The following is a 26923-nucleotide window of genomic DNA, read 5'->3' as shown; positions in this document are numbered from 1 at the left end:
TCTTAGAGCGTGTTTCTACTGAGCGACGAAAATTTGAGGTGATGCCAGCCGATGCGTGGTGACACCTCAAATTTTTCCTCAGTAGAAACAGATCGGGTAGTGGCCCATGCGCGCTGATGTGAGGTGCTCCGTCGTCCACCTTCTGAGGTGGTCGATGCGTGGTGACGCGAGGGACGATTCTCAGTAGAAACACACCGGGTAGCGAAATTCGTGGTGTACCGTACGTCTAGAATTTCTCCCCGCGCTTTTCAATCGGTTCATCGCACACACTCCTCCGACACAGGTGTACAAAATAGGTGTGTACACACAGCGACCGTTTTCGCATCATGCTTTGTACCAACTCGCTTGTGTACGTGTGTAGGTGTAGGCATTGTGGCATTCATCGTCTATTGTTCGCGTGATTAACAGCCTATTATTGCACTACTGAGCCCTCATCACATACTTTGATTTTACACCACGTTATTTCATTTTATATCGTCTCGAATCGCGAGAGTACTACATTAGTATGTCGCAGCCTGGAGAAAATCTCAACTGGACCCTCGATCTCCAAAGATTTCTCATCAGTCAGTGGCAGGATATGTTAGTTCAGGGTATATTGGATGGGAAGACGAAGAGAAATACCGTGGCTTATCAAAAAATAGCCGAGGCAGTAGCAAAGTGGGCAGGGCTCGTATTAACAGAGAGAAACAAGAAGACTGTCCAGGCGGCGATCAGGAACAAGCTAAAGTACTTGAGGGAACGCTTTTATAAGGCTGATAGGCTGAACACTTCAGGAAAAGGAAGGGATGACATCCTGAAAGTATGCCCCCTGTATTACCAACTGCTCCCCGTGCATAAGGCTGATATGAGTAAATGTAGGTAGGTACGCTAGAAGAAACATGTTGTCTCTGGTTGGTGCCATCTTCGTGTTGTTTACCTTCCCATACGGCATGCCGGCAGTGCGCACGTGACCCGATCTGTGACCTAAAAATACCCGACTTCTGCAATCACCGCATTTGCACGTCACCTTTGCATCACCGCATATTTTATCGCTCAGTAGAAACAGCTCGAGTGGTCGTAAAATACGAGGTGCTGTATTGGACAAAATTTGTGGCGATGCGAGGGAGGCGAGGTGCTCTCAGTAGAAACACGCTCTTAGTAATCATGCAATTAACTGCGACCAGCAGCCCCATACGCATAGCGTAATGGGGCTTCGCATTGTAGTATTCAGGATCATGAAAGATTTAGTATCGCGGGTAAATATCAACTTAAAATCCAAAAATTTCTTCAATTTGAAGAGTTACCAATTAAGTTGAAGTATTGAAAACAGGCTTCGGGCAACGTTTGGTTCTGCCAATAGTCCCTTTCTGTTCGAATTGATGACTGAATTTGACTCGGTCGAGAGGACCTTGGGAGAGCTACATACACTGAATACTACGGCCAGCGCATTGGCACACATCACATGCGCACAAATTTCAAATCCATGAACGGATAAGATGTTTGTGTGCGCATGCGCTGGCCATCAATTCAGTGTAGCTCTCCCAAGGTCCTCTCGACCGAGTCACATTCAGTCATCAATTCGAACAGAAAGGGACTATTGGCAAAACCAAACGTTGCCCGAAGCCTGTTTTCAATACTTCAACTTAACTGGTAAGTCTTCAAATTGAAGAAATTTTTGGATTTTAAGTTGATATTTACCCGCGATACTAAATCTGTCATGATGCTGAATGCTACAATGCGAAGCCCCATTTAACTATGCGTATGGGGTTGCTGGTCACAGTTAGCTATGCGTATATGGGGCTGCACGCTGCTGGTCGCAGTTGTCATGCAATAATGGTTTCGTACAATACGTGTACTACCTCGCCGCCGTATGGCGGCGGCTCTGGTACGAAACCATTATTGCATGATTACTAAGACATGAGAGCACTTTGGGGCGAGTAAGTCTCACAGTGTTAGTTATATGAAAGGTACTTTCACCTGAAACACAAACTAAGACAAGGAAATTCAGGGAAACTTTTGAGGTACCAAAACTTTATATTATCTTTAAGAGCTACTGTTGGATCAAAACCACTTTTATGAAATAGCTTTACGTTCATTGATGTATGTACATGTACGTTCATTGATACAATGTACATGTACCAAAAATGCCAGGAGAGAATGGACTGCTGATATGTGTACATACGTACAATGTATGCAACATTAACGCAGATGGAGTGGGATGGTATCTTTTGATTCACTTGTGAAGTTGAATTGTATTACAAAAATTCCTTGAAATCACACAGAGGAGTCATTGATTGAACCGAGATTTGTCAGCATCAATCAAGATAGCAAGTTACATCAATGTGTAAATTTCTCATAGAAGAGAATCATTTTTTTTTTTCCATGAGAAACCACCTATGATGCATTCAGTCATGAGGAGATCAATGCTGTAAGCAAAGCAGATGTATACAGAACAACAAAAAAATAAAATTTAAAAACTGAAAATAATATTTGCAACAACATAACCAAAAAAAAAACACTCACAGTTATAATTTAGTGAAAACATTGCATAAATCAACAAACTGTAATGGTTCAATAAAATGGAAACACCATTTTTTTTTTTTTTTAATTCAGATTTCAAGCCAGAAAAAAAATGCATGAACAACACAAAACATGCAACATCAACAAAAACTTAAATTACTCTTAAAGTCTCAAGCATCAGGCTTGACAGTTATGCTTCTGGGGTCTTTCTCAGGCTTTACACACCTAGCATGCTTTTTCACAAGCCTCAAACACACACAAAAGAAATTGACTTGTTTTTTTCACTAATAAACTAAACAAGAGACCCAAGGGTCTCACCCTAGTATCTGTACGCCATATGTCTGTGTGTTGTGAAAAATATTTAAAACTGTACCCTCACTGAAAAGCCAATTTTATAATCTTTCCAATCACTTCTGACAAATGAAACTGAATTGGCATAATCTTCAGGTATAGATCTTTATTCATTTATATATGTTAGATTAGTGCAAAGTCATGTAAAGTCGAGTAGTTTTGATCTTTATTTCATCAATGTTTGCGCAGTCTTTATTCGCACGTCCCCGTGTCCGTTTCTGATATGTACCGATTATGTTTTATAAGAAGGGATGGCGAAAAGTAATTACCATGTAAAGACATAATCTTCCTTAGAGAGTGACTAGTCACGATACGATGCCACATAAATCAATTGTCTTCCTATCTGTGGGGGCAGCTCCAGTTTAGCACATACTTCAGATTTTTCTGAGTGGCGGCATTAAACATAGGATCAAAGGAAATAACACTATTCTTACTCCATCTCTTGAACCTCCTCGGTTTGACTATGCAGTTTTGAAATAAAAAAGCTTGAACACTTCTGACTCTAGAGAAGGTAATTTTTCAATATGGGTGGTTTGGGTTTCTTGGGGCCCATATGGGAAACATGGTGCCCATTCAAACAAATTGAGATCCTATCCCCCTAGGAATGCTACCTGGCAAGGTTGGGGAAAATCCATCATGTTGTTTTTGAGAAGAAGATGGAAATGTACAATTTAAGCCTGCATTCGGATCCCCCCACCCCACCCCAATGCTCCAAGGGGGGGGGGGGGGCACCCCTGGATCTGCAATAAATAAACTCAAAACTACAGTCATCAATGTACTAGGTTAGCTCATAGTATTGACTTTGCTTTATCACTTCTGGTTCTAGAAAGAGAATTTGTGAATATTTTGGGGGTACCCCAAAGGGAGCAGATTTTTTTTTTTCACTTTGCATTCAGATCTTCTCATTTCTTTCTTTTTTTCTTTTCTTTTTTCTTTTTTTTTTAGCTGGGGGTTCACATGAGCACTGTGGCATAATATCACATGAAAACAAATGATGTGGTAACTGAATGTGAAGACATGAAAGTTATTAATTTTGATATCATGTGATTAGAAAGCCTTTTTGACACTTGCCCACAAACACATGTGTGTTTAAATACTCCTGTGACATGAGGCAGAAGCCATAGAATACAAACTGAAGGGGTTCAGCTGTAAGGAGAAGGTCTTGAAAAATTGACATTACAGACTTTTGAACATTTTTTATGGGAGCACATTTGTGTCAGCTGAAAAGATAATTCCTCATAATTCAAGTTCAGAATGTGCAGCATCCAATCTAATTTTATTCACCGGATTAAAATGTTACACATCAATACAGAACAACAACATTTTAAAAGGTCAGTGGAATTAATGCCTCTTTAATTCCAAGCCAAAATCTATGAAAAAAAAAAGTAAGCACTTCATGAAATACACCATGACAAACACAGAAATGATGTTGGTGCAGAACATAAAATGAGGCACTGTTATGCAACAAGGTCACAGAGTTAAATCTTCATATATACGTCTTTACTATGGCAAATTGCTGCCAGTGATCAGATTTTTACAACTAGTAAAGCTTTAAAATGTTATCTGATGACTATGTTTGCCCCTTTTTCCTAGTGCAAAGGATGTAGACCACAACTGTATAGATTACGAATTCTGCAAAGTATTTTATTTTGTTGCATACATGAGCCTGAACATTGGCACAGAGGGTTGCATTATATGAGTGCCATGGATTTCAAAACATTGAAATTTAAACTGGTAGTTCCATCAATTAATGGCATTGACATAAGGATGCTTTACATTTGAGGTTTTTTGTATCATGAAGGTGAGAGAGTGCAAAGCAAATTCATGGGCAAGTTGGCTTATAATCACTTGAGAAAAAGCAAGCAAAGAAAAGGAAACAAGTTTCATTACCACAGACACAAGATGAAGAAAAAAAAAATAGTGAACATGTTCAGATTTTTGTGGAATAGTGATATCTATTCCAACAACACATGCCATGAAAATAAGATAAGGGTTGATGTCATCATCTGCTTAGAATATACTGAAGGCCTTCTTTACCCAGGGTAGCCTCCTCAGTGTTGCCACTACTCTACCAGCGAGGGCCCTGCTATTGCTACTAGTACCCCAGCATTGCCAGAAACCCATTCACATAACTGGGTTGCAAAGGACATTTATGGTTATTAAGCATCTTGTCCAAGGACATAGCCACTGGATGGGATTTGAACTCGGGACCTTTGATAGAAAGTCAAGTGTCTTATCCACTATGCCACGGTGACCCTCTTTGATTTCAAATCATATTTTAGTTAATGACTTGGCACATATAACCCCTTCACCTCTAAAATAATTGATACTCCATAACTTTTTAACCTAGACATCAGATACTATACAGGTATCTATTCTATCCAGTATACTTTCATTGAAAAAAAAAAGAACTTCTATTGAAGAATTGTGTGCAGGTCAAATGGAGACTTGGAACAATAATGTCATATCACCTCAAAAGCATGTGTGTCACAATATATTGTATTACTAGTAGAACTAAGTGAAAGCATGGGAAATTTAAAAATCCCATTAATTTTCCAATGTTACAATGTACCAGCATGTCCAGTTTTGACGATACATTGAACCTGTTCAATTAAGGTATAAAAGTCAACTTGTACACAGGGTGTACTGTAAAATGATGACTTTTTGCGCGCATTTTAATTTTGCAAATTTCGTGAGAGCCAAGATTCGTGAAATTAAAATGTACGCGAAAGTTCTTGTCTACGCTATATGCACTGAATGTTTAAGAGTCAACTTGCGAAAATTTCATGCCGCGAAAAAGGGCCGTCAGCTCCAATTTGCAAAAAATTTCATGACACAACTAGAAATGTCGCTACAGCGACTGGTTATGCCCCCGCCAAACAACATTTCGTAAGCTTTGGTCAAAAAACTGAGGAAGTAGTTAAATCCGCAAGATCTTTCCTTGATCTTCTGTCATTAATATGCCGTTACCATGGCAACGTACTTTCGGGTACTGTCGAAAAATGCGTCTTGCACATCTACAACCAAAGGCACACATCTGTACCAAGTTTCATGGAAATTGGGCAAAAACTGAGGAAGTAGTTTGCAACACAAAATTTTCCATCATTTTGGCTCATAATATGTGAGCTGTTACCACGGCAACATACTTTTTGTCACTGTCAAGAAATGTGTCATGCTGACCTATATCCTAAGACAAACATTCAATATGAATTCCATGAGAATTGGAAGAACACTGATGAAGCAGTTTTGCCATGAAGCATTTTGCCCTATATTTTACCAATAACATGCCGTTACCATGGCAACGCACTTTTTGCCACTGCGGTAATATGTGTCTTGCACATTAACATATTCAGATGAACATCTGTGCCTAATTTCATAAAAATTGATCAAAAACTGTGGGAGGAGTTCGTGACGCAAGATTTGTACCCATTTTTGCCCATAATATGCCGTTACCATGGCAACGTACTTTTGGGTACTGTCAAAAATTACGTCTTGCACATCTACAACCCAAGGCACACATCTGTGCCAAGTTTTATGGGAATCGGTTGAAAACTGAGGAAGTAGTTCGCGACGCAAGATTTGCAACGGACTGACCGCCCGCCCGACCGACCGACCGCCCAACCGACCGCCCGACCGACCGCCCGCCCGCCCGACCGCCCGACCGACCGCCCGACCGACCGCCCGACCGACCGCCCGACCGCCCGACCGTCTGCTGATTCCTATATACCCCCTTCAAACTTCGTTTGGCGGGGGTATAAAAATATTGTGTTTTACAGTACCTGCTTTATTTGCTCATTTTGTGAATTGAAACATAGGTAGATGACAGTTGATATCTTAACATGATCCTTAGACTGATGTCTACATCTGGTAGTGTGATCACTGCAGCAGTATCTAGTTTAAATGGAAGCAAAGCATACAAAAGAACACAGGCTTCATTTCTCTTAAATATGTCAGAGTATGCATCCCTTTTTAGCAACTACATTGTACCAGGGGGTAGATGTTTCTTGCAATGCCAACCCATAGGAAGCATTATTACCTCCACCAAGGAAGGAGGAGGCTAAGTGATCATCAGCGTTGGTTTGTCTGTTTGCAAAATAGCTCAAAAAGTTATTTTGGCTTATAAGGTCGATGAACTTGGGAGTTCTAGGTGCATGTACTGGAGGTTTTACATGCACTTAAGTGCATGCTCTGCTGATGATGTAAACAGGAGGCTTCTATATTGGGAAACCGCATGCATACATAACGTATTTTGTGAAAATGAGTTGTTGGCTTGGCGGAGGTCTGTGCTCTCTGAGTGCTTTTCTAGTTTTTGGGGGGTTTTTTTTACACTACTTTGCATATATATGTTTAGACGAATTTGTCATAGAGTTCATGAAATGGAGATTAGCTGGCATAGAAGCTTGAATGATGTGAATCAGATGAAGATATAAATATTTTCTGTCTTTCTCTGTAAAATACATAATGTACTGCAAACGTTTGCTGCGGGAAGTCATAGCCTTTACAAATCTACCGGATTTCTCCATGTGCTACATACAATGTAAATAAGCATTGACAGGTATTGTATACTGGTGGGTTGGCTTGCTCTTTTTATACACCCTTTTGCGATTTTTTTATTTTTATTTTATATAATATGAGCAGTGTATACAGGAGATTATTACATTACAGCGAGCCTCGTGATGAATATCTGCTACACAATAATGGATTCCTATGAAGCAGTAACAATGAAAAGCCCCGGCGTTCCAGTCCTTGCAAGCATACAGTGTGGCACTTAGCAGGCAGATTATTATGGTGTTGGCTTGATCAGGTCATACCATTTTGTTGATGGCAAGCATTATCACACATGGTAGGATACATTCATACAAGGTTTGTACTGTATGTGTATAGTATCTACAGTAAGCAGTGATGAAGACAATCAGTGTCCGGATAGATCTCACCTCAGTTTGCGATCACGTACATGATGGCCACTGAAGGGAAAAAAAGAGAACGATAGCGTCCCACCTTTATCACCTCACTTCACTTAAAGGTTGGTATAGTACTGGTGAAGATGAGGACTGGGCTTTTAACTTTTTGCAAGATACCAAGAGACCACTTATGAAATAGTACAGAGCATACCATTCTACGAGGAATTCAAAGTTTATTTGATGAAAATCATTTTGGAATGGCTGAGACATCCAAAAAATATAAAACAAAGCAATTGTAATAAAAGCTGCATCCCACCTTTTATTAGGATCGCTCTGTTTTGAACATTTCAGCCATTTCATAACCAATTTTCATCAAATAAACATTGAATTCCTCTTGGAATTGAATGTTCTTTACCCTTTCATAAGAGGTTTCTCAGTATCTTTAACCAAAAACTGTTAAAAACCTGAAGTTAGGTCTCACCCAAAATTATATGATCCCTTTAAGTTGCTATACACTTGTATGTGGCATCCCAAAAGTATAAGGGTATACAGCCCTGGGCGGATCCAGGAATTCTGTAAAGGGGGTGCCACTTCCAGGTTTAATTTCATTTTTTTCTTTTTATTTCCTTTGTTTTTAACGATAAATAAGGGGGGGGGGCGTGCGCCTCTTGCGCCCCCCTCTGGATCCGCCACTGGTATAGAATAAATGAGTGAAATATGTTGGGGTTTTTTGACACAGTTTATAGTTTGAAATGTAACATTTGCCATCCTGAAACCTTATGTCATCTCAAGGCAAATTTGAGTGAATATTTGGATGCTCAAAGATCGCAATATTCACACCAAAACACTAATCACTGAAAGTCCCCCCCCCCCCTTTCCCATAAAACAGTGATTGTATACCCAGGGGGCATTTCATAAAGCGTTTTGTCCAACAAGTTTGTCCAACAAATCTGCCCTCAGCCAATCAGATGCAAGGATTTTCAGTAGCTTATAACAGTTCGTCAGAAAAATATCTGACCAAAATGCTCCATGAAATGCCCCCCAGAAGGCAATTGACTGAAATGGCTCCTTCTTCTCCATGGATTGCCCTAAAAGTATGTCAGCATATTGTTTTTCATTTTGAACGTATTCACATGAAGTTCAGACCTTTGACCATAAAGGAAAGACTTCATATGTCTCTGAATGAAGATCATATTTTGTACTTCATTTTTCTCTCTCCTACATACCCATCAGACATGCCTAGCTGAAGTTCTAGCTATCAAACCACATTCTCTAGGCAGTGTGTCTCCCCATGCATGAAATGAGTATAACATTACATGCCCTTATCTTTAAAAAAAGAAAAAGAAAAAAAAGTAAGGTTCAGCACACTTATTGTCACATTTCTATCTTATCTATATAAGGGTGAAGTATTTGTTCCACAAACATGCATCGATACTCCAAAATCTTATCGCGAGCAATTTCCCGTTGCTCTTTACGATTGTCCTAGCTACATGCTATGACCCTGGCCGGATATATATCATATCATAAGGCTATGGGATTGACTATAAAAGGGGAATGAGTAAATGTTAGAAGAACGTGTGCATCAATGAAGTAGAAAATCCGACAATCTGTTGAAAAGTAAAACAAATTAGGTAAAGTTTTGATGCAGCCATTGCTGGATAGAGACGACAGTTTGTGACATCATTATATAAATGTACAACAGTGTACTGTAAAGAAAATAAAAAGAGAATTCCACATAATTTCATTTTTCCTTAGAATGAAAAGTATATTCACTTGAGTTGCTACTGACATATGATTGTACTGTACTGTACATCCATGTTTGGGGTAATATTGTTCTCCCTGCTTTGTGAAAGTGGTATAATGGTAAGGAAGAAAGATTTGCGGTGACACCATGTGTATGTAGTCCTTAACCGGATCGTAGTTTGGAAGAAGAGCTTAGAAAGAGGAGAAACGAAGAGGGAAGCGACATATGGGGGTTGTGAGGAGGGCAAAAAGTGAAGAGTGGGAGACAGTAATGGGCTGGAAGTTGAAGTTGCACTAGTGGAGACAATAGAGAAAGGAACACAGAGAGTGGTAAGGAAGAATAGTGTGAGAATCAAGTAAGATGTTCGGACATCGTTAGAAGGGGAAAGATGAAATAGAAGGGAAGAGGAAGAGGAAGGAGTTGAATGTTGGAGAATCATGGAGATAGGGGAGAGCAGTGAAGATTCATGAAACCAAGAGGAGAACGAAGTCGGCGAACAGTGTGGCTATGGAATGCGAATGAATGGAGAAAGGACGATTAACAGAAATAAGGAGGGGTAAGTAGAGGAGAGGTGAGAATATGCGGAGAGAAGGGAGAGAGAGAGAGAGAGGGGGGGGGGCAATGAAAAGAAGAAGAAGAAAAGAACAAATTGAAATTCAAGACGTAAATTGGAGGGAGCTAGTGTAGATCCTAGAATTAATTGCTGCTGCGGAAAAGAAAAAATAAATGGAGAGGAAATTGATGACAGTTAAATCCTGAAAAGGTTCCTGTGGGAGAAATGCAAAAATGAGAAATTAAAATAAGATTAAAGTGTAGACCTGCGGAGAGAAGACAAGAGAAATAACCTGTAAGGAAATGTGTAAATTAAAACTAGTGGTCCTGAAAAGGACCGTTGGGTTGTATGGAAGGAAGAAATAAAAAGAAAAGAAGACAAGAAGAGAACAGAACAGAAAGAAAAGAAAAGATAAGTAGTGTAGAAACAGACAAAAGTGTAAGAAAGAGAGAGAGAGGAAAGAGAAATGAAATACTGAGTAAAGGTACACAGCTAGTGAAAGTAGAGCAAGAAGTCTAGTTATAAGAATAACTAGGAGAACCGAGGAACTTGACGTTTCGGGCAGGTTGACTGTCCTTCGTCAGAAGTGAAGCGTGATCTGAGAGGAGGCGGGCTATATATGGGGAATGCGGACCTAGATGGAAGAGGTCGGTCGAGGCGGGCTCGCAGGCGGGCTGAGCGTCGGCTGTTGGTGGAGTGTTGTGGTCGTTGATGCGTTCTATTGTTCTTGGAGTGTGTTAGTGGCGGAGTACTTCTGTGAGGGCTAACTTGGCTGTTAGTAGGTCTTGGCCGGAGATTGGAGTCCGGGTTAGTAGATGGGGTGGACGCCGGTGGTGTGAATGAATTGTGTCGGTGAGGGCGTCTTCTGGAACCAGCGATAGGTGTGGTCGTGAGTGGAAGGCGCGGTTGACGTCGTGGGCGCTGTTGTGAAGAGGTGGGGGAAGAGTTATGAGAGGAAGAAGTAGAGGGGGGAATGTGCTGTGGAGAGAGTGTGTTGTTGTTGTCATTGTTGCTGTTTGATTGTTTGTTGATGAGAGGAAGCCAGATGTTGTTGATGTGGAGTCCAGTATCCTGTGTAACAGTGTCGTGTGTGTGAATTTCTATGGCTTCTCTGATGCGTCGTGTGTTCCAGTTTTTGATGGATGTGATGAGTTTGCTGTCTTCCCAGTTGATGCGATGTTCCGACTGTTGAGCGTGTTTCACGATGGCTGACTTTTCCCATTCCGAACGTCTGTAGCATGTTTTGTGTTCTTTCAGTCTGGTCTCTAGCGATCTCCCTGTTTCACCTATGTAGACTTTGCCGCATTCGCATGAGATACGGTAGACACCTGGTTGTTTGTGTCTGGAGTGCTTGTCTTTGTCTGAGTGCAATGAATTGTGAAGTTTGTTGGAAGATGTATGACGGACCTGGATGTTGGCAGACTTGAAGATGCGTTGTAGTTTGTGCGAGGTAGCGCCGAGGTAGGGAAGATTTACAGTTGTGATGGGCTGTTCCTTGGCTGCTTGGTTGGGATGAGAAGGTGCTTGAGTGTTGATTTTGTGCTTGGGGTATTGGTTGATAGTGGTGAGTGTGTCTGTGATGTGTTCGAGTTCTTGTCGAAGATGTTCTTTGTCGCTGATTTGATGAGCACGTCGGACGAGAGCGTTCGGTACTGATTGACGGACTGCTGGATGATGGAAGGAGCGGTAGTGAAGATATCTGTCTGTGTGAGTGGGTTTGCGGTAGACCTGGTGAGAGAAAGTGCCAGCGTTGGTCTTTGTGACGAGAACATCGAGGAAGGGGAGAGAATGGTTGTGTTCCGTTTCCACTGTGAATGAGATGTTGGAATGTTGTTTGTTGAGGTGTGTGAGGAAGTCGTCCAGTTGATCTGCTTGGTGTGGCCAGATGGTGAAGATGTCGTCGACATACCGGAGCCAGAGTGAAGGTTTGTGCTGTGCCGTGGCTAGTGCGTGACTTTCGAAATGTTCCATGTAAATGTTGGCAATGATCGGTGAGAGGGGGGAGCCCATGGCTGCGCCTTGTTGCTGTTTGTAGTGTGTGTCCCTCCATCGGAAGGAGGTAAAATTGAGACATGTGAGGAGGAGGTCATGTATCTGTTGTGGTGTGAGTTGTGTTCTGGAAGAAAGAGAAGGGTCATCGGTGAGACGTTGTTTGATGATGTCACAGGCTTCGTTTACAGGAACGCTGGTGAAGAGTGATTCTACATCAAAGCTGACGAGGGTGTCTGTAGGGTTGATAGTAGTTTGAGAGAGAATGTCAATGAAGTGTTTGGAATTGTTAATGTGGTGTTTTGTGTTGCCAACGAGTGGCTGTAGAATGTCTGACAGGTGTTTGGCTGTTTCGTAGCAAGGGGAACCTCGTGTAGAAATGATGGGGCGGAGAGGCACTGATGGCTTGTGAATTTTGGGTTGCCCGAAGAGGATGGGACATCTGCTGGAGGAGGCACGGAGTCTGAAATAAAGCTGTTGAGGAAGGGCATTTGATCGATGAAGTTCGAGGAGCTTGGCGTTGAGTTTCCTCTCGGTGGCAGGAGTCGGGTCACGTTTCAGTTCGGTGTATGTGGGGGTGTGAAGGATGTCTTGTATCTTTTGTTCGTATTGTGTTTTGTCCATGACGACCGTGGCGTTGCCTTTGTCTGCCTGAATGATATGGATGGATGCGTTGCTTTGTAGAGTCTTCACCGCTGTTCGTTCTTCTTTGTTGAGGTTGGGCTGCGGTGGCTTGGCTGTGGAGAGAGCTTGAGTAACAAGGAGTCGAATGTTGTCGGCTGCGGCTTTGTTCAGGTATCTGAGCTTGGGTTCCGTTTGTTGTATGATTTCTGTGAAAGGAATCTTCCTGGGTGGTGTTGCAAAGTTAAGTCCAAGGGATAACACGTTGTGTTCGGCTTGTGTGAGGTTGTGCTGGCTTAAATTGACAACGGTGTTGCGGGCGGCGGGCGGCTTGTCTCGTGTGTATGTATGGGTATGGCTGTTATGTAGTGTGTTGAACTTCCGTATCTTCTTCTCTCTGGTGCGAAGAAATGTGGTCCTTGCTGTGTGAGAGTTGAAGGTCTGTATCTTCTGGAGGTCGGCAGGATGTAGTGTTTGTGACAAGTGTGTTTGTGAGGTGTTGATTTGTTGATCGATTGTGTGAAGTTCTTGTCGAGTATGGGCAATGCGTTCTCTGGTGAGGGAGAGGCCGGCTTGGTGAAGAATACGTCGAGCACGTGGAGTTTGTACGGTTGATTTCAGCTGTAGACCAGGAGGGATGATACTGTGATCTCGGCATCTTTTCAGAAAGGTGAGATGATTGGAGAGTTTAGATTGTTTGACTAGGTTCCGTTGAAGTAGGCGAGAAGATCGTTGAGTTTGCTCCCCGTAGAGCTCGGTTATGTGTTGTTTGAAGGTTTGCATGGTGAAGTTAATTAGGAAGAAAGATTTGCGGTGACACCATGTGTATGTAGTCCTTAACCGGATCGTAGTTTGGAAGAAGAGCTTAGAAAGAGGAGAAACGAAGAGGGAAGCGACATATGGGGGTTGTGAGGAGGGCAAAAAGTGAAGAGTGGGAGACAGTAATGGGCTGGAAGCTGAAGTTGCACTAGTGGAGACAGTAGAGAAAGGAACACAGAGAGTGGTAAGGAAGAATAGTGTGAGAATCAAGTAAGATGTTCGGACATCGTTAGAAGGGGAAAGATGAAATAGACGGGAAGAGGAAGAGGAAGGAGTTGAATGTTGGAGAATCATGGAGATAGGGGAGAGCAGTGAAGATTCATGAAACCAAGAGGAGAATAATGGTATAATGGTGTTCTTTCAGTGCAAATATGTTGAATTTTCTTTATATTTTCTTCACATATCATTGCTCACCCATTACACCACAAAATGTTGAAGTCTTCCTTCCAATCCAGCAATGATAGAACAAAATCTCTAAAAATTAATAACTTTTGAAAAGATTTTTCAACTTTCCTCACACTTTGCTGATGTATTCTTCAAATATTGCTACATTTCTTCAATTCACATACAATACACATGTTTCATTCCATTTCTTTCTTCCTTGTATTATGTGCTACCATGGAGCCTCTGCATACTCAGTAGCTCCTCTTCATTCAAGCCCCCCCCCCCCTCCCACTTCTAGACTTGAATCAAAGAGCACAGGAATTCATTTCTATGTCTGCTTGGTAAAGAAAAACATTCTATGCTGCATCTACTGTACCACCTTTAATGATCTTAAACATGTTAGCACTTCAAAGTAAAGTATTTCACTCAAAGCGCATTAACTAAAATATAAAATATTAGCAGAACTGTAACTGAACTGCTTTTATTGAACTAAATTGAAAGTCAGAATATAATTCAAAATGGTATTGTGTGCTGAACCTGCTGTTAAACAATGCATTTAACAAGAACGGTTTAAACAGCCCACAACAACATGCCTTAGAACAGTTAATGCAGACATAGAACTTTACAAAATCAAAATGCTAAAATATGAACACAAAAAAACAACAAACAAACAATGGGAGAGCCCTGAGTAAAAGGGCATGTGGGAGTGATATCCATACCATAGTCAACCTTACCTAAGCCGACCCCACACGGTCAGGTTGTTTTATAGTCTAACTAGTATAAAAGGAGAAAATTCTATCCCACTTCCCAGATGGATTAAAAAATGTCCAAATTCTATTTCGTAAAGTAAGAAAAGTCACATATAAGTCAAAGGATTTTCTCTGGTCCCTGTGGATTCAACATTTTATGCAAGGTTGACTACAGGTATTTATGATTTCAGATGTTGTACTTGTACACTGCAAGTCACAAAAACAATAACAAAAAAAATTGTTGATATGAAATATGACAAACTCAAGTTTAATCTCATGTCTGTCAGTCAGTCAAAAAGTGATCATTAGTTAATTCAAACAAGCAGTTCAAATGCTATGTCACTCTGCAAGAATCATATTAAGCTTTTATTTTCGTGTACAGATATTTTCACGAATTAGCAGGTCACAGGCATTTTCGTGAGATGTTGTTTTTGCAAATTGACACCATGGCTATTGTAAATGCACTATAACCCTAATGTAGTCCATGGCAACATTTTCATGTATTGTTAAATCTGTGGTCCGACTGTAATTCCCAAAATTAAAGTGAAAATAACAGCCTATGCAGTAAAAGTAATACCACCTTGCACTGGAAATAGACATCACTATGACAACAGGAGATATAAATGAATTTTTGGCTGGATTTCTTTTTTTTTTGGGGGGGGGGGAACTTGTTTTCTTTTTTTCCTTCCAGACATGCATGCACTGTATAAACACCACAAATGAGAAATCACAGTAAATCCATGCAAACACAGAAGAGAAACTCAAAAATTCATCCTCTTGGATCACATACGGCTTATTATCCTTGGATCCCTGCATTTCTCTCATTGCTGTTGGATCATTAACTTCGTACCAGAGCTTTCTGTGCAACACAGACAAGAAACAAAAACCCAAACAGAAGGATCAACATACAAACTGTAGATGAAGAAACCGAATCAAATATAGCATAGAGCCGCTCAGCTGGATATGAAAAGAAAAGGATCAATTCTGCTCATTAAAGGGATGGTACAGTATTGGTGGAGATGAGAATTGGGCTTTTAACTTTTTGCAAGATACCAAGAAAACACTTGTGATATAGTACAGAGCATACCATTTTAAGAGGAATTCAAAGCTTATTTGATGAAAATCGGGTTTGGAATGACTGAAACATCCAAAAACAAAGTACATCGTGTAAAACAAAGCGATCGTAATAAAGTGTGGGTCCCACACTTTATTAGAATCACTCTTTTGGATATCTCAGCCGTTTCAAAACCAATTTTCATCAAATAAACGTTGAATTCCTCATAGAATTACATGCTCTTTCATATTTCATAAAAGGTTTCTCATTATCTCACCAAAAAATGTTAGAAACCTGAAATTGGTCTCAACCAAAACTATACGATCCCTTTAACCCATTGAGGACGGGTTGATTTTGTTCTAACACATATTTCCCATAGACACCTGCCCAAGTATACAATGTACTTGGGACAAGTCTTCATCATGTTAACCCATTGAGGACACACTGATTTTGCTACAACATGTATTTCCCTTTATACACGCCTGCCTTTTAAAGATAATATAAAGTTTTGGTATTACCTCAAAAGTTTCCCTGAATTTCCTTGTCTTAGTTTGTGTTTCAGGTAAAGTACCTTTCGTATAACTAACACTGTGAGACTTACTCGCCCCAAAGTGCTCTCATGTCTTAGTAATCATGCAATAATGGTTTCGTACCAGAGCCGCCGCCGTACGGCGGCGAGGTAGCACACGTATTGTGCGAAACCATTATTGCATGATAACTGCGACCAGCAGCGTGCAGCCCCATACGCATACTGTGTAGCTAACTGCGACCAGCAGCCCCATACGCATAGCTAAATGGGGCTTTGCATTGTAGCCTACAGGATCATGACAGATTTAGTATCGCGGGTAAATATCAACTTAAAATCCAAAAAAATTTTTCAAGTTGAAGACTTACCAGTTAAGTTGAAGTATTGAAAACAGGCTTCGGGCAACATTTGGTTTTGCCAATAGTCCCATTCTGTTCGAATTGATGACTGAATGTGACTCGGTCGAGAGGACCTTGGGAGAGCTACACTGAATTGACGGCCAGCGCATGCGCACACAAACATCTTATCCGTTCATGGATTTGAAATTTGTTCGCATGTGATGTGTGCGTATGCGCTGGCCATAGTAATCAGTGTGTAGCCGTGAGCAGCAGCAGCTCTCCCAAGGTCCTCTCGACAGAGTCACATTCAGTCATCAATTCGAATAGAAAGGGACTATTGGCAGAACCAAACGTTGCCCGAAGCCTGTTTTCAAGACTTCAACTTAATTGGTAAGTCTTCAAATTGAAGAATTTTGTGGATTTTAAGTTGATATTTACCCGCGATACTAAATCTGTCATGATCCTGAATGCTACAATGCGAAGCCCCATTACGCTATGCATATGGGGCTGCTGGTCGCTATGCGTATGGGGCTGCTGGTCGCAGTTAATTGCATGATTACTAAGAAATGAGAGCGCTTTGGGGCGAGTAAGTCTCACAGTGTTAGTTATATGACAGATACTTTAACCTGAAACACGGAAATTCAGGGAAACTTTTGAGGTACCAAAACTTTTTATTATCTTTAATAGTATCTACTCGGGACTCGTCCTCGACGGGTTAAAGTACCCGGTATCACATGCTGCTTCAATCTTTGCTGGAAACCTAAAGAACATCTGAACTGCACAAAATTTGTCAAGAGTTGCTGTACAAAATTGTACATTAACCTTTCTATGTTTAGCTGCAGTACAGCAGCCGGTCCAGTCTGCTCTGATGGATGTACAGAAACACAAACAAACAGAAAACCATTTGCTTAAGCTGGTATCTCACTGAGCGGCAAATGTTTGCGAACGTTTACGAACGTAGCGAATTTGAGATTCGCCAACTTTTCTGACAAATGTTTGCGAAAAATCAAAGTTCGCTTCTGCCATTAGCGACAGTTAGCGACTTTTAGCGATGTTTAGCGACAATTAGCAACACTTTAGCGAATGTTTGCGAAAGTGTTTGCGAACACAGGTGGCGACTATTAGCGAATGTTAGCAAATGTTAGCGACAATTTTGCAAATGTTAGCGACAATTTTGCAAATGTTAGCGACAGTTTTGCAAATATTAGCAACTGTTTGCAAATCCTTTGCGACAATTTTGCGAATGTTCTTGGACCTAGAAAAGTACCAGGCGATTGTGTATAGTAATACCCATAAAACAACATAAAACCTTCCACTGAATTCAGATCTCTTGTGACAACCGTTCAGGATGGATTTCCAAGATATGGAAATAAATTTCTGCCAAGAAGAGGCTCAAGGTGTTGCTATCCTTGAAGAGCTGCTCTGTCAGGCTGCTGCTACAGCTATATTCTCTCTAAAAAAGAAAGAGTGCAAATGTTCACTCTTGAAGAAGTGAATAACAGAAAAGAGTGAGTTTCAAGTGAAATAAGAGTGATTTTGGAGTGAAAATGTTCATTTTCACTCATTTTTTAGTGACCTCAGGGATCACTCCAAGATTTTCGAGTGATCCCTGAGGTCACTCCAAAATGAGTGAAAATAGATATTTTCACTCAAAATTCATTCCAATTTCACTCAAAACTCACTCTTTTCTGTAATTCACTCCTTCAAGAGTGAACATTTTCACTCTTTCTTTTTTAGAGAGTTGTGCAGCATAAGAGAAATAAAATAAAAAAAAAACAAGAAAGGAAGAAGAAAAGAAAGAGAGTCAGAGAGTGCTTGTTGCAGAGGACAGACTTTAGTCAATATGAAAAGCTTTTGAAGCAATTACAATCATGATGGAGATGTCAAGAGCTTCAAGAACTTTCTTAGAGTGGAACCTTGTCTGTTTCAGAAGCTTTTATATAGGAACCATGTGGTTACTTGTTCGCTAGCAGTGGCGAATCATATAAAAATGTTAGCGACACCATATTACGACCGTTTGCGAATTCTTACGAGTGTTTTGCGAATGTTTGCGAATGTTTGCAACTGTTAGCGAAAATACAAATTCGCAAAGGTTCGCAAAGAAATTTTGAACATGTTCAAAATTTCTTTGCGACAAGAAAAACTGTTTGCGACAATAAAAACCGTTTGCGAACTTTCTTGCGAATGTTAACGAACCTTTTGCAACCGTTTACGAACCCTGGCGAATTCCCAAATTCGCTACGTTCGCAAACGTTCGCCGCTCAGTGAGATACCCCCTTTACTTGCAATATGTATCTTAAAAATACAGTTGGTTTATTTTACAGACAGATATTTCAAAGATGTAATTCAAATACAATGTTCAGTAAGAATATATGTAATATAAAAGTTACATATATTCTTACTGAACATTGTATTTGAATTACATTGTATGTGTTCTATCCACTCCAATCATGCTCATTCCAAAATCTTATAAAATTCTGTTTTTCCTACCTTAATATTTGATTTACTGTTCCAAATTAAGTCTTGTATACCTCCGTTTATGTTTAGCATGTCTTTTTCATTCCAGATGTTTGTACAGACAAATAAATCTGAAGCTCTACAAAATTTATGTTGCAAGCTCATTAAGAATAACCTTGAACTTGTGACATGCTTTTTGTCATCATCTCAGTATCACGCCTGTATTTACCCAGTTTAAAAACTGTGCTACAGATAATGAGCACTGCGTTTACACCATGTTCCCAGCAGCCAAGGCAGCCCCGTTTGCCTTAAATGTAGTGCGCCATGGATAGATGGGACATTCTCCTGATTTTTCCCCCTCCATATTCTACTCTTGTTTGTTCCAGTCCTCACTCCGGTGAACATGTACAGTGTAGCTACACTTTTGTATCAGACACCATTCTCATGGCGTCTGGTCAGGCTAGACTAGACGCCGTTCTCACAATCTGGTCAGGCTAGTCTACATGATATTTTCCGTCGCGTCCAACTACGGACCGCCTCCAAGTGATGTGACTGACATGGCCAAAGGGAACATGATGTAAATGCAGCATAAACTGTGAATCCACCAATACCTTCCAGACAATTGTTAAATTTCCTGTGGATGACAATACCAATATCCCTTCAAACTAAATTCCACATTCAAACTGACTTTACTAAATAGTGCAAAGTCAAATGACCTGGTTGTAATCAGAAACATTGAATTGGACTAAGAAAAGTGTGGAGGTTATGGTATGTTAAGTTTTGCATGTTAAACTCATTTACATGTGAATGACAGTTGTGAGGCAGTAGTATCACCATCTTATCACACTGCACGTATGAATGTGTCTGCTATATAGTGTTTAAAATGCTATGTGTAAAACTTGAAATCTCATCAAATTTCTTTACTTTTTCGTCATTCTTAAGGAAACTTTTACCACAGTAAATTTGAACATGCAATTCTGTTTCATGCTGCTGAGAAAATCATACATGGGAGCTAACTTTGGTCAAAGAAAAGCACTGCCAACGACAATGAAAAAAAAAAAAACAATTAAAGAGATTTGAGAATATGTTTTCAATGCTCTGTTATCATGACCTGATATAATATATCAACATACATTATGTCAAAGTCTAACTACAAAAAGCATATAATACCAAGGGGCAACTAGTTGCCTTTTCACAATGTAGGGACACTCATGAACTAGAAGCTGCATTGTGTGGTGCATTTATAATGACCATAGCCAGGGAACAGTACATGCCCAACAAAAGCAAAGCATTCCATGGCCTCTAGATTCCTGTCAAGCAACTTAAAGGGACATTCCAGACGATTTTCATAATTTCACATCATGTAGTACATAAATCGAAAACTCCATGTATAGATTTTTGGAATTTATTGTGGTTCTTGAGCAGAGAAACAATACTTTGAAAAACCTCAAACAAATTACACTGAACAAGGATGATGACATAGGAGGTTCACATATTTAAGCAATGTAGCAGTGTAATTCCATTACAATACCGCTTGCTTGCGAGTTCACCTGTGTATAATCTATGCATGCCTTCTTCTTTTGTTCTGCTTCCTTGAGCCCCAACTCATGCATTTTTATGGTGACTCTGCTATGTCATCATCCTTTTTCATTGCAATTTGTTCTAAATTTTGAAAATATTCTTATTCTTCATCCCAATTATCACAAATTCTGAAACTCTGTCCTCAGTATGACTAATTTATAGTTGTTCAAATGTAAAAATCTGAAAATCATCCAGAGGTTTCCTTTAATGTTCATCCATTTCTTTTGAATTTAAGTAAAGTATAACACACCATCCATGGATAAATAATTGCTGGTTTTTTCCATGCAAAGGTTACTGCGTGAGTACAAATTATTCTACAGATAAAAGGGCAAACAGCAGGGTGTATTGTTGTAACTATCAGTATCAAGTAATTAATGCAAAAGCAGCAAATTATCACTCAGTTAATTTGGGGCACTGGGCTGATTTCAGTCCACTTTACCTGTTTGAATGTTGTTTTTTTTTTAAATGAAAGTATTTTCCTTCATTATTCATTATACAGTGTAAATATATGCTGGATATCCAAAATCATATTAGTGTGCATTTCTTTCACATTGGTCTTGGTAGTATAGCATGCAAATTTACCAAGCTTCTGTGCCGCGAGATGTTTCATTTTTAATTTACAGTAATGGTCACTAACTTTTCACTGTATGTACAAGGGAGGTTTGCTATTGACTGCCTTGGAAAAAAAAAAAAAAAGCATTGGTAGCTACAATTGCAATCAATATGTAGACAACACATGACTATATTGCATGTACATCAAAACTTCTTTCCATATGAAGAAAAATTAGTACTTGCCTCTGATTATCATATTGGTACGAGGGTCTCCTCCATATGTTATCACTGTAATGGAAACATCATCTGCATCTTAACTGTGTTTTAAAACAACTTTACCAGAGGTATAGGAAGTGTGTTGTAATCTTCACCGTGGTTTTAGAGGAAACTTTCAGGGTCAGACTGCTTGGCTCTACTTCAATGAAGTCATTAATAGTTACATCTTGAGTGAACAGAAATCATACAAAACCGGTAGCTTCAATAAAGAATATAGCCCTCAACCCCCACCCACTCAACTTGTGATACATGGAATATATAGTAGTACCGCTGTCATTGCTTTCAAAATAATGTGTTGTTTTGGGTCACCACCAGGATCACAACCCATATTTCAAAATTTCAGCTCTTTGCAAATAATTGCAAACCAAAAAGTTTTGAAATTTTTCAAGAGAGAACACTGAATAAAAAAAAAGATATGACCCTGATTACAACCCAAATTTTCAAACTTCTGCAATGAGAACAGCATGAATGTGACATGTTTGTGAACCATTAAGTCCTGGCTTGAAGTTTTTGAGTGTACCACACACTAAACTGCTACCGTAAGTCACTGCTCTTTGGATTGATTATCAGCTAGTGCAGCTGCCAAGAGAATTTCCGACTTTCTTTCCCCTTTGTTAGTAGGTACAAGTACCAAAAAAGAGAAAATGCAACAGGGATTTTCCAACATACTGTACGTGACTTTAAAACTGGAGATGGATTGACTCCTGCCAAGTTATATGTTAAAAACAAATTGTTGGAAAAAAAAAATGATCATGCAAAACAAAGAAGAGATAATATATTAATTTCAGGTCATTGGCTCTAAATCAAACTACTAAATTCCCTGGTAAATTCCCAAGAATTCCCTATGTGCCCAACTGGGTCACAGTTGCCACTATCATAAACAACTTATTTGTGTACAAGAGTACACCAACAAGCCACATAAAATGGTCGTACTAGTCCTGGATCTTGAGTTAAAGATATTTAAATTAAAATTCATGTGATAGTACACAAGGCTCTTCCCTAGGGCCATCTGAACCATATGACCAATTTTGTAACCTCTTTACCTCCTAAACAATCCCTATCAAATTTGGGAGAAATGTGAAACAAAAGCTATATACCTGATACTCTAACCAATTGCCCAAGTTTGAAAGGAAACCAACCTTAAAGGTCAACATGCTAGAAAATTTGCAAATGCATTTTGACAGGGAAGAACAGGAAAAGTACATAAAACAGACACTAATGACAAACTCTGCCATCTAACTCATGCAGAAAATAAATGTGTGTAACAGATTTATTCAAGTAGTGAGCAGTTTCAGAACTAGCGTGAAGTAACTGACATGCACAGGTCATCCCGTCACCTCTTTCAACTTTTAATTTTTTATCTATTTTATTTTATTTTTTTTTTTTTTGGGGGGGGGGAGGGTGGTGGGGGAAGTGACAAACTTCTAGTGCCTGCTAAAATGACAAGGATAACATTGCTGGGCTACAAGACATTAACAATGCACAATACATTTGTACTAGCATTGCCTCTGCATGTGACAGGAGATCTTGGGGAGGGGTAAATTGGCCTACAGCATACATAATGTACCTGGTACCTGGTATTTGGAATACAGTGTACATGATAAACTATTGGGTAATAGTCAGAGATTACTAATATGCTACAGTACTTTCGCTAACTGTGACTGTTCTGTCAAATGTTTTTGCCAAAGAGTAAGCTGCTTGTTTAAATGAATTTGTCCAGCCACATCTCAACTCTTTTACATTTCATAAAATAAAATATATGGCATGTTTTGAAAACACTGACAGTAATAATTGTGCATTGAATCTCAATTACTGGTAAGATCATAATCATCTTCCTGGCTCATGAATGTTTCTCTTGTTACAAAAGGGCCAGCCCAATATGTTGGGTCAACAAATTACATGTGTCCATGTAAGGGAGGTATCAACTTTTTAATTTCACAATGAAGATTATTTCAAATTAGGTTTATCACATTTTCCTGTATCAATATGAACTAAAGTTTGCATTCTGCTATAGTGATGCATGTTTAAATCAGAAATCTTTCATGGATTTGCTGCACCACAAATTAAAGGGATGGTACAGTATTGGTGGAGATGAGATTTGGGCTTTTATCTTTTTGTGAGATACCAAGAAAACACTTATGATATAGTACAGGAAATACCATTTTAAGAGGAATTCAAAGATTATTTGATGAAAATCGGGATTAAAATGACTGAGACATCCAAAAACAAAGTAAAACAAAGCGATCGTAATAAAGTGTGGGTCCCACACTTTATTAGAATCGCTCTTTTTTGGATATCTCAGCCATTTCAAAACCAATTTTCATCAAATAAACGTTGAATTCCTCATAGAATTACATGTTCTTTCATATTTCATAAGAGGTTTCTCATTATCTCACCATAAAATGTTAGAAACCTGAAATTAGGTCTCAACCAAAACTATACAATCCCTTTAATTTTCTTACTTTCGTTACATGGACATCACATTTAACACTGGCAATAAATTCTCTGGTCTAAAATTGCAATACCCAATATGCTTGAGCAGTAAAACTTGGTGGGATACTGTATTCTTTCTGAAGTCATTACTGGCAGATATTTGCTTGGTTTTAATGATGCCTAGATTTTCAGTTTTAGTATGTCCCAAAAGATGACCCAACCCCGTGGACTAACCTAAAATTTGATTGTGTTCACATAGAGAAATACAATTGACTTGAATTATAAGTATGCTAGATTTAGCTAAGAATTGTCACTGTTTTTTCTTTACTTTAACGAAAAGGAATTTAATTGACTGAAACCATAATTGGCTTCATGTCACTTTATATATACACAAAGTTGTTGTCAACTTTATTATAAAATTTAAGGCCTGACTCAACTGTTTTCAAAGGAACTTCAGTGGGATGCACATCTTCATGCAAACACATTACTCAGTACATTATACAGAAGCAGTTTACAGTAGGATTTTGAGAATAAAGGATTTGTGCCTACCAGGTAATCAAGTAATTAAATATGACCTTGCTGATTGCTCATTTGTCTGGATTTAATCACGGCTATTGAATCAAAAAGGGCATCAAAGTTTCTTTGTGTATTTGTATGCTTTCATAACTCCCACATGCTTTATCTTTTTTTTTTTCTTTTTCTTTTTCTAAAAGAGAAGAATGCAGTGTTAAGGATGAATGTGAAAACTGTACACTGGATACAACCAGAAATGCACGTAACACATACAGAGCAAGCAGAAAATACCAGGAGGAAGTAATACACTTAATTTGGGGGTTTTCTTTAATACATTAGTCTGTGACAACACCATGAAATTTGTAATGAATGTGCTATGCAAATCTTTGCTATGCAAATGTTTGCTTGTATTAAATTGAAACCCCTACCTGGCACGTCTTCCAGGATTCCTGCACACACCAAAATGAAATCATATATGTCAACATCGTTTGACATACATTATCTACTGTCTCCAGGGGAAGGGGGGGGGGAAGATTTGCTGTGAACTCAAAACTATCAAGTGGTTCTTAATTATCTTGCAAAAAGTTAAAATCTGAATCCCCCATTTCAACCAAAACTATACCATCCCTTCCACAACATATGCGAATTCGTCAACTGATCCCGACATGAACGTCATGAAAGTCATGAGAGTCATGCTAATAATACTAGTTACAATCCACATGTATACATTTGTACTTGCACTTTTCGTTTTTTTTTTTTTTTTTCAACGACATCAACAGAATATGTTATCTACTACCTTCCCCAGAAGGCGTAGAGAATCACTGTTGCCTTAATACTTTTCAGATATACGTATGGAAATATGTGTAATTTTCATACGAAAATTAAAGACTGCTACTGTGACATCATAAAATGTTTAAGAAAAGGCAACACTTTCATTTAAAAATCACAACTTTTGAGTGAGTCATCACATTTGCTAAACACTTGTCTCTCTTCACTTATTCCAAATTTGCTGAATGCACACATGCAGGTGGTACATTTGGAAAAACTTTCCCTGTACAAGAGACTAGATATTTTTGTGTGCGTTTTTCGTTTGTTTGTATGTTTCACTTCCCATTTGAGAAGATGGCTGGATAGTCCATATTCAGTTGCACCAATTGGTCTTCCATGGGTCCAGTTGGATGTGCAGGGCAGCCTATGCACTTTAATCATGTAAACATTTCTCATGTGGTCCTGACACAATGGTTAAGAGCTGTTTCTTACCCACTTGGTCCACTGCTGGAGTCACCATTATCAAGACATGTACTGGAGCTGTGAAAGGGTCGGGAAAGGGCCTGATTGAGCAGGTTACCGAATCTGTGATGGCTAGGCGTGACTCTCGTCACACTCGGGGTCCATCGCTGAGAGACAGCAGCACACCTAGCCTGCTGCACTGCATAGTTGCGAAGGAAGAGCAAACGCTGCATACAGGAGCCTACTGCTGACGTCATGGCAGTACACTGTAGCATGAGCTAAACAGCAGCATCAGACCTGTGAGAACACACAAAGGGTAAATCGATAGCTTTTAGGCTGAGTTTATCTATCTTGAGAGAGAGAATCACGTTTTACAACGCATTTGGAACGGTGTTTGCAAACATGGCTTGAAACGCGATTCTCGGGGTGCCGCATTTATCTCACCATCATACCATCATACATCACTGTGCAGCTGTTTTGCGCTGCTTGACCCGGGAAGTAAAGGTCAACTGCGTACCAGCAAACATGCCTCATCAGTCCCACCCAAAGAATGGGTAGAGAACACTTCCTAACCAGAAACAGCTGGGATTTGACCTTGACTTATAAACGTGTTTCAAAACGGCACTGCGTACTCACAGAATGGCAATCGTGGTCTCAAACATGTTTCAAAACGCCCTTTGAAAGGAGTTTCAAAATGGGGTTTCTAAAAGTTGTAGCGGTTTTCAATATCCATGTATTATATTGACTGGTATTATGGCTGCTGTAAATTACGCCGTCTGGCAACCTCAGTAATTTTTGTCAGCATCCACGTGAACTTTCTTTGTGCGCCGACACACGACAGGTGCGCACTACATTCCTCGGCTTTGTCATCGTGCCGATGTATGCGTAACTTACATTCAAATAGTAGTCGGATTTCCATACACACACCTCTTGTTTTGTTGTCATGGACACGAACTACCAATTAGTTGCGAGCTGTGCATTTTCACCAGCCAATAACAACTCTCTAAGCTCCTGTCCGTGACGATTTTCTTCCAACCAAGCGTGTACGCTGTCCCACATTCCATACTTCCTCATTTCACGATTAGCTTTCATCCTGAGAGCACGTCCAAATTGTTGGAGTCACTTCGTCCATATACATTTCTTCCCACGTCTTTTCTCGCGAACGACACCTCGCGCCGTGGACTTTCATTAATAAATACGGATTATTATACGCCTTTTGGATTATACTCATATGGATTATTACACTTTCATATTTCTCCGATCTCGGATTTATACTTCGCGATCTTCGCTACATTTCTACATCGCGATTTACACTTCCTTTCTACACTCCATCAGGGGATCTTTTATTGCTTT

The 26923-nt window shown here is 39.7% G+C and overlaps 1 protein-coding gene across 1 annotated transcript in view; it reads right to left on the bottom strand.

The window, feature by feature from the left end:
* Positions 1-25827, bottom strand: part of LOC140239912 (glutaminase kidney isoform, mitochondrial-like) — an 83530-nt gene extending 57703 nt beyond the window's left edge. The window contains exons 1-3 of the mRNA XM_072319728.1: positions 25601-25827; positions 24769-24789; positions 15401-15469 (exon numbers count right to left, since the gene is read on the bottom strand). Of these exons, the coding sequence (XP_072175829.1) occupies positions 15401-15469; positions 24769-24789; positions 25601-25827 (317 nt within the window). The remainder of the gene's footprint in view (positions 1-15400; positions 15470-24768; positions 24790-25600) is intronic.
* Positions 25828-26923: the final 1096 nt, after the last annotated feature.

This window comes from Diadema setosum, chromosome 16 (assembly GCF_964275005.1).
Source record: "Diadema setosum chromosome 16, eeDiaSeto1, whole genome shotgun sequence".
Classification (NCBI taxonomy): Eukaryota; Metazoa; Echinodermata; class Echinoidea; order Diadematoida; family Diadematidae; genus Diadema; species Diadema setosum.
This window is presented reverse-complemented; position numbering and strand designations above follow the sequence as displayed.